The 8,561-nt window shown below is 60.7% G+C and overlaps 2 protein-coding genes across 2 annotated transcripts in view; both read left to right on the top strand.

Annotated features, from left to right (window-relative positions):
• The window catches only part of SBK3 (SH3 domain binding kinase family member 3), a 3,626-nt gene extending 1,646 nt beyond the window's left edge, over positions 1–1,980 (top strand). Inside the window, exon 4 of the mRNA XM_077756939.1 lies at positions 1,258–1,980. Coding sequence (XP_077613065.1) covers positions 1,258–1,980 — 723 coding nt within the window. The remainder of the gene's footprint in view (positions 1–1,257) is intronic.
• Positions 1,981–5,817: 3,837 nt separating this feature from the next.
• SBK2 (SH3 domain binding kinase family member 2) overlaps positions 5,818–8,561 on the top strand; it is a 9,709-nt gene continuing 6,965 nt past the window's right edge. The window contains exons 1-2 of the mRNA XM_077756938.1: positions 5,818–6,070; positions 7,850–8,056. Coding sequence (XP_077613064.1) covers positions 5,818–6,070; positions 7,850–8,056 — 460 coding nt within the window. The remainder of the gene's footprint in view (positions 6,071–7,849; positions 8,057–8,561) is intronic.

Genomic DNA, 8,561 nt, shown 5'->3' with positions numbered 1-8,561 from the left:
ACTGGGGTTGGGAGTATGGGCATGGGTGAAGTTGGGTGGGTTGAGTTTATGTTTGATTATAGAATGGTAATGGGTGTGAAAAGTATGGGTGGGATTATAGAGTGAGACAGGGATGGTTGAGGACATGTATACAGATTGAGTTGGAGATGGGCTGTAATGAGGTTCCCTCTGGTGAGGAGATCAGGTCTGAACTGAATCATGAGATTCTGGGGGCACCCTAATCATGAGTTAGGGTGGAGCTTAAAGAATAGATTTTGGATTTGAGATAGGGTTGGAGATAAACAGATGGAAAGAAAGAAGGGAGGGAGACAGATGAATGGATAGATAGATGGATGGATGGATGGATGGATGGATGGATGGATGGATGGATGGATGGATGGATGGAAAGATGGGTGGATGGATGGATTGAATGGTTAGTGGGTGGATGGGTGGATGGATGGATGGATGGATGGATGGATGGATGGATGGATGAATGGATTAGTGGATTGAAAAATGGAAAGATGGGTGGATGGGTGGATGAATGGATGTTTGGCTGCCTGGCTGGATGGAAAGATGGGTGCATGGATGGATTGAATGGTTAGTGGGTGGATGGGTGAATGGACAGAAGGATGGGTGGATGGATGGAAAGATAGGTGGGTGGGTGGATGGATGGATGGATGGTAAATAAATGGAAGGAAGCAAGTAAGAATGAATGGATGGATTTTGGATGTTAAATATTTGAATAAATTACCAGATTGCTGATTGGCTGGTGGAATGGATGTTAAGCAGAAACCCTGCTATGCAGATTATTAAATAGATGAGAGGTCTGATGGATGGATTGGTAGCTTGATAGATTTATCAATTGGCTGATGAAATAAACTGACTTTAGAATGGGATCTGAGTTAGAGACAGGATCTAAATTCATAGAAACTAAGATTAGAATTAAGTATGAGATTTGGTTCCCCTTGGAGATCTGGGTGGCCAGGCTAGAGGAGATAAGAAATGTAAGGAGTGGGTCTGAGTACTGGGGTTAGGAGAAAGCTTGGTTGGAAGCCCAAAGAGCTGGTTCAGTCTGGGCCTCCAGTGACAACATACCTGCGGGCTGGGGTGCAGAGGCGGCCGCACGTTGTGGCTGAGGATAATCTGGAGAAGCTGTTGGGGGTTGTGGTGGACACGCTAGAGGTGGCCACTGGTCTGAGTTTCTGAATTCTTGAACCCCAAGAAACAAAATAAAGAAGGGGCCAAGGTACCCTGACCTTCATCTCTCCTTGACCCCAGGGCCTCCCAGAGCTGCTGGTGAAGAGAGTGGTGGCCCAGCTGGCCGGAGCCCTGGACTTCCTCCATGGCCGGGGGCTGGTCCATGCCGATGTCAAGCCAGACAACGTGCTGGTCTTTGACCCTGTCTGCAGCCGTGTGGCCCTAGGTGACCTGGGTCTGACCCGGCCCGAGGGCAGTCCAACCCCTGCCCCACCAGGACCACTGCCCTCCGCCCCGCCTGAGCTCTGCCTCTTGCTGCCACCGGACAGCCTGCCCCTGCGCCCAGCCCTGGACTCCTGGGGCCTGGGGGTGCTTCTCTTCTGCGCCGCCACTGCCGGTTTCCCTTGGGATGTGGCACTGGCCCCTGACCCTGAGTTTGAGGCCTTTGCTGGCTGGATGACCACCAGGCCCCAACCACCGCGACCACCCCCTCCGTGGGACCAGTTTGCACCCCCAGCTCTGGCATTGCTCCAGGGGCTTCTAGACCTGAATCCTGAGACTAGGAGCCCCCCGCTGGCTGTCCTGGAATTCCTGGGGGATGACTGGGGGTTAGAGAGGAACAGAGAAGGGCCTGGGGGCTTGGGGAGCATGTCTGGTGAAGACGGGGAGGAGGAGGAAGAGGGGGGTGCAAGCCTGGAGGAGGGGACAGAGGAGGAAGAGGAAAAGGGGGAGGAGGAGGAGGAGGAGGAGGAGGAGGAAGGCAAAGGTGCCGGGAGGATGGGGACAGATGGGGGAGCTCCCTGACCAGGTGGCTGAGACAGGTGGCCACAGCCTGGGCCAGAGTCCCCTCCCCCAGCCTCCCTCCCCCAACCCTGGCCACCTGGATGGAGACAGCTGCTCCCGGAGGACAGAGATGGAACACATTGCATCTCTCCCTGCTGAGGGCTGGGCTGGGGTGCAGCTGAGGACCTGGGAGTCCGACCCAGCCCCTCCTCCCTCAGACCCAGGGGACCACACCCCCAGCCCCTCCTCCCTCAGACCCTGGAGTCCAGGTCCCCAGCCCTCCTCCCTCAGACCCAGGGGTCCAGGCCCCCGGCCCCTCCCCCCTCAGACCCAGGGGTCCAGGCCCCCAGGCCCCTCCTCCCTCAGACCCCAGAGTCCAGGCCCCCGGCCCCTCCTCCATCAGACCCAGGGGTCCAGGCCCCCAGCCCCTCCTCCCTCAGACCAAGAGTCCAGACCCCCAGCCCTCCTCCCTCAGACCCAGGGGTCCAGGGCCCCGGCCCCTCCTCCCTCAGACCCAGGAGTCCAGACCCCCCGCCCCTCTTCCTTCTGTCCTGAAGGTATTTTCTTGAAGGAAGGTACTGTTGCCCCAGACACATTTCCACAGTGCAAGGACATGCTGGATCCTTGTCATGGAGCTCTGATGGGTCACTCATCCCCACCAAGGCCTGGTTGACTCTCACAGTCCATGTCACTAAATCTGGGCTTTCAGGATCCGACTCCATGGAAACCTCATTGTCTACTTCTTCCATTTCCCTGGGCTCTGGGTGACACACTGGGGAAGTCGCTCATCCTTTCTGGACCTAAATGCACACGCACACACACACACACACACACACACACGCTTTCCTGCCAGCAGCCAGCAGCTACTTCTTGCGTCCTCCCTGAAGATGCCGTTGTCACAGCTTAGTGCCTTCAAGAAGCAGACCTCTCTGCAGCCTCCACCCGAATCTGTATCCGGGGGACCTATGTCTCCCATCTTTTTTGGCCTCGCCTCTTGTTCTGTCCAGGATGGACGTGTTTTTTTTGCTTTCTGTTTGGTTGTTGGGGTTTTTTTTTTCCATTTTTTTTCATTTTGAAATCCTTTCTGCTCCCACATGGCAGGTGCTCTGCACCAGCTCCCTATGAGCACGGAGCACCAAGGTGTGTGACTGTCCCAGGTGTGTGGACCTTGGAGCCATCCATGCCGAGGGCCCAGGCTGTTTGGAAGACCTTGCATTCCCCTGGGCCAGGCTGTGAGTCGTGGGCCCTACGACACGTGCAGGTGGACATACCCCCTGCTGACGATGCTTCACCCCTGCAGGGCAGGGCCTGCGTGCCTCTGGCTCTGGTACCCAGAACAGAGCCAGAAACGGGGAGCTGCTCCCTCCATGGGAATCTGTCCCACATGCCTTCTAGACTTTAAAAAGTGGGCCCACCAAGCACAGCAGGGTGTCCTGGATTGGACCCAGGGACAGCATAAGGTTCTTGGCGGAGGCATCTGACTGATGGTTTCTTTGTTCGGACAAACGTTGGGTGCTTGGCTGAGTGAGATATCAACCTGGTGGGAGCGAGGGACGCCTGGCACTTCTCAGCACCATCTCTCAAGCTGTTCCAGAAATCCAAAGTTATTCCAAAATAAAGGTTTATTTAAAACGAATTAAGTGAGTCCACAGTGGTCATCTTGCTGTAAACCTGGGGAGTAGCTGTGATATTCCAGGCCCCCCCGCCCCTCNTCCCCTCCCCTCCCCTCCCCTCCCCTCCCAGTTGCTCCACCACCTGCTTCCCCTCTGCCCCAAGTCTGAGATCATCTCTCACTGCATCGTTCTGGAATCTCGTTGTCTCATCCTTTCCCCAAACAGGACCCCAGTGTCTCATCCCCTGGACACCCCTCACCAAACACTTGTGTCTGACCTGTCAATGGGGCATTGATGGGGCAGCTGGGTGGGGTCAAGGCAGGGGCAAGCTGGAGAAATGATGTCATCCTCTACAGGGGCCTGAACTCCTGGGTCTGAGGGAGGAGGGGCCTGGGGGCCTGATCCTGGGTCTGAGGGAGGAGCGGCTGGGGGTCTGGACTCCTGGTCTGAGGGAGGAGGGGGCTGGGGTTCAGGACTCCTGGGTCTGAGGGAGGAGGGGCTGGGGGCCTGGACTCCTCGGTCTGAGGGAAGAGGGTATGAGGGAGGAGGGGCCGGGGGTCTGGACTCCTTGGTCTGAGGGAGGAGGGGCCGGGGGCCTGGACCCCTGGGTCTGAGGGAGGAGGCGCTGGGGGCCTGGACTCCTGGTCTGAGGGAGGAGGGGCCGGGGGCCTGGACTCCTGGGTCTGAGGGAGGAGGCGCTGGGGGCCTGGACTCCTGGTCTGAGGGAGGAGGGGCCGGGGGCCAGGACTCCTGGTCTGAGGGAGGAGGGGCCGGGAGCCTGGACTCCTGGGTCTGAGGGAGAAGGGGCTGGGGGACAGGACTCCTGGGTCTGAGGGAGGAGGCGCTGGGGGCTTGGACTCCTGGTCTGAGGGAGGAGGGGCCGGGGGCCTGGACTCCTGGTCTGAGGGAGGAGGGGCTGGGGGCCTGATCCTGGGTCTGAGGGAGGAGGGGCTGGGGGTCTGGACTCCTGGTTCTGAGGGAGGAGGGGCCGGGGGCCTGACTCCCAGGTCTGAGGGAGGAGGTGATGGGGGCCTGGGTCTGGGACACATTTCTGACCGCAGCCAGTTCTAGGAATCAACACACGATGTCGCTCTGGCCCCAGTGGGGTAGAAGGGGCGGGACAGGGGGCGGGGCTTACGACCCCCTAGGTGGGGGCGGGGTCTGCCCCTGGGCAGGCCTCTGCTGGCATGGGATCTGGCGCTGGGCACTGGCCACAGCAGGCAGCGAAGGGTCAGGCAAGCTTTGGAGAAGGTGAGGTTTGGAGGCCGGAGCGCAGGTCAGGAGGCGGCAAGGGTTAAGCAGCGTGAGGTGGGCAGCACCTGACAGTGAAGCCCAGGAGTTTGCCACAGACCTAGGTCCCCCACAGGGTCCGGGGCTGAACTCTGAGGCCATAGAGTGGTTGAGTGTTAGGGAAACAGAGTCTGGGAGTCAAAAGACGTGTGAGTTGTATAAGGTTCCAGGAGAGGGGTGGGCTGGTGGTCCAGACCCCTCGTCTGAGGGAGGAGGGGCCAGGGGCCTGGACCCCTGGGTCTGAGGGAGGAGGGGCTGGGGACCAGGACCCCTGGGTCTGAGGGAGGAGGGGCTGGAGGGACTGGATTTCTGGGTCTGAGGGAGGAGGTGGGTGGTGGCCTGGACTCTTGGGTCTGAGGGAGGAGGGGCGGGGGGCCTGGACTCCTGTCTGCGGGAGGAGGGGGAAGATCAGAGTTGGACCCCCGGCATCTCAAGACTTGGGGCTTTCTCCCATCCAGGTCCCCGCGTCCCCAAGGCCCTGGCGTGTGCAGCTGCCCTCCCCAGCCCCTGGAGGCAGAGAGCACCTGTTTGCTCTTAGGAGAAAGAGGCTACTCATCCACCCCCAGGGCCCAAGTCTGTTTGCTTTGGAAACAAGGTGGGGGTGTCTCGAATTATCTGGTTCATCTTTCACCCTTGGGCCATTGGGTGGCGCAGGGATGTGGGGGCGGGGGCAAGAGACATCTGTGACCTTAGGCTTGACCTCACCCCAACCAACAACTGGTCTCCCCATTCCTCAGATGCAGCTAATGAAGAGGGAGACTGAGTCACAGTGGGAAGTGCCATTGAGCCCCCAGCCCCTCCTCCCTCAGACCCAGGAGTCCTGGCCCCCAGGCCCTCCTCCCTCAGACCCAGGAGTCCAGGCCCCCAGCCCCTCCTCCCTCAGATCCGGGAGTCCAGACCCCCAGCCCCTCCTCCCTTGGGCCCTGGGTCACTGTCTTTGCTCTGCCCTGCAGAGATGCCCGGCAAACAGTCAGATGAGGAGCAGGTGGAGGCGGGGGCTGCGGAGAACTTGGCCGAGGAGGACCTAGGGGGCCTCACGGCAGAGGAGCTCCGCCAGGGCCAGGAGGCAGCCCTGGAGCTAGAGGACATGATGGCGCTAAGTGCCCAGACCCTGGTCCGAGCCGAGGTGGACGAGCTTTACCAGCAAGTGCGTCCCCTGGGCCAGGGCCGGTTCGGCCGGGTCCTGCTGGTCACCCATCGCCAGAAAGGTACCAGGGCCTGGAGGCAGATGCCGGAGGGGCAGTGGGTGGCGGAGTGGGCGAGGCAGAAGCTAGCTGAGGCTGGGGGGTCTGTAAACATGAATCGAGTGTCGCCTCTTCCCCTTCTGGGCTGTGTGTTCTTGGGAACTCCACTACCCTCTCTGAGCCTCAGCCTCCTCCTTCGGAAATGCGGCTGATGATTCCTTCTCTGAAAAGGCTGTGCTCTTCTCTGAGCATATGTCGATGGCTCTGGTTGAGAGAAAGGGGGGCAAGACAGAGCCCCTCCCGTCTGGCGCTCACACGTGGCCAGCTTAGCGGTCACCATGGGGATGATTCGGAGCCATGCTGTCTGCCACACACTTAGCAAGGCTAGTGCACAGTGGGTGTCGGGGCACACTGCCCCCACCCCCATGGGCGCCTTTCTGCCCACATGCACACATCCCTCGTCCTTCCCTTGAAACAGGGACAGTATGGACAAAACTCAGGGTTGGTGTCAGTTCAGGACACGCCTTCCAAGGCCTCCCTGGGGGCTCTGCCCTGTCCTGGGCGGTTGGTGCTTGGAACCCAGAGATGAGTCTGCGTCAGGCCTCCAAGCAGGAGCTCCCGGACCGATAGGGACAGAGGAAGTACCGGTGTGCTTAGGCGGCCCAAACAAAGCCCCACAGGCAAGGGCAGCTGAAAACACGGATTTGTTTGCTCACACCTCTGGAGAACGGAAGTCCGGGACCCCGGTGTGGGCAGCGGTCTCCGAGGCCTTGCTCCTTGGCTTGCACGCGGCCGTCTTCTCCCTGTGTCCTCACATGTGCGTGTCTGTGTCCAGTTTCCTCCTTATTTATAGGGACACCAGTCACAGTGGACTGTGACCTCATTTCACCTCTTCCAAGACCCCATCTCCAGGTCCAGTTATGTTCTGTGAAACTGGGAGTGAGGACTCCGACGTAAGGATTCAGGGAGGGGGGGTGCACGGTTCAGCCCGTAAGAGAGCGAGGCAGAGAGAAGGAGATGCAGACGGGGGTCGTCACAGATCTTGGAGGAACCAGCAATAACGGGGTGCAGGAGGACACTGCTTCATTCCACCATCTGGGTGCCCGCCCCTGCCCTGGGAGGCATGGAGGAGTGGGGGCATGAAGATGGGGACGCAGCGCCCCGAGGGCTCTCAGCACAGGGCGAGCGCAGCGGGACAGACACCATCCAAATAGAAGGTGGCATGTGCCATGATGGCGCGAATCCAGGGTACGTGCAGATGGTTAGAAAACGCCCATCCAGCTGGGGGTGGAGGCACAGCAGTCAGCGTTCTAGGTAAGGAGGTGCCCTCTCTCTGTCACGCACGGCCTCCTGGTGCGCGAGGCGGGGCCCCTAGGCTGCTGGGGAGTCAGGAAATGAAAGACACCAGGGTTCCTGCCTTCAGGGGACTTCCGTTCCAGGGAAGGGCTTGCATGGATGACGACTTCCTTCCGATTCCTCCTTGACTGGATCGATTCCCCAGTGCAGGGCATCTTTTCTCCTGCTGCCTTCGACGTGACTTTTGTGCCTGGGTTTTGTTGGAACGAGGGGCCAGACGTGTTCTGAGTTCGGTCTCCGGGGCTCCCCGCCGTCTGCTCCGAGACAGCAGCGCAGAAACTCACGAAGGCCTGCGCTATTGGGGTCGTTACTGCGGGCGGTGTTTTCGTGGCCGACTAGGGTGGGCAGGAGCTGGGAGACATGGCGATGGCATGTGGGGACGAGTCCGGGCCGAGGGGCCGGCAAGGCGACCCTGGGCTCTCGCACTCCTTGCACACCTGCCCCCAGGCACTACCCTGGCCCTGAAGGAACTGCCAAAGGCCACCACGTCTCTCCGCGGCTTCCTGTACGAGTTCTGCGTCGGCCTCTCGCTGGGCGCGCATTCGGCCATAGTAGCGGCCTATGGCATTGGCATCGAGTCCGCCAACTCCTACAGCTTCCTGACGGAGCCTGTCCTGTGCGGGGACCTCATCACCTTCATCCAGCCCAAGGTGGGTAGGTAGACCCCGAGCAGGCCTCCGAGGGCCCCTCAGGGGCTCAGGAGTCACTCACCACATTGGGCTTCACCGGGCCCCTCACGGGGGCTCTCTGGAGCAGGGAGAACCGACAGCGTGCCCCACCGGACTCACCCAGGCCTCACCGGGGTTCACTGAGCCTCACGGGGGTCACATTGGACTTTGCAGGGTCACACTAAGCCCCACGGGGCCCAGCCACATGCTAGGCCTCACCATGGCATCCCTGGGGCTGAGATGTCCCCCGGGGCTGGCAGGGCGGGCAGAGGCCCTGACGCCCCCCGTCCCCGCCCCCGGGGCTGGCAGGGCGGGCAGGGGCCCTGATGCCCCGCCCCCCGGGCTGGCAGGATGGGCAGAGGTCCTGACACTCCCCGTCTCCCCCCACCAGGCTGGCAGGGCGGGCAGAGGCCCTGACGCTCCCCCCCTGGGGCTGGCAGGATGGGCAAAGGCCCTGAGGCCCCCCCCCCGGGGCTGACAGGGCGGGCAGG

The sequence above is a fragment of the Crocuta crocuta genome, unplaced genomic scaffold (assembly GCF_008692635.1).
Source record: "Crocuta crocuta isolate KB4526 unplaced genomic scaffold, BGI_CrCroc_1.0 scaffold142, whole genome shotgun sequence".
NCBI lineage: Eukaryota > Metazoa > Chordata > Mammalia > Carnivora > Hyaenidae > Crocuta > Crocuta crocuta.
The sequence above is the reverse complement of the archived record's forward strand: the minus strand, read 5'-3'. Positions and strand labels throughout refer to the sequence as shown.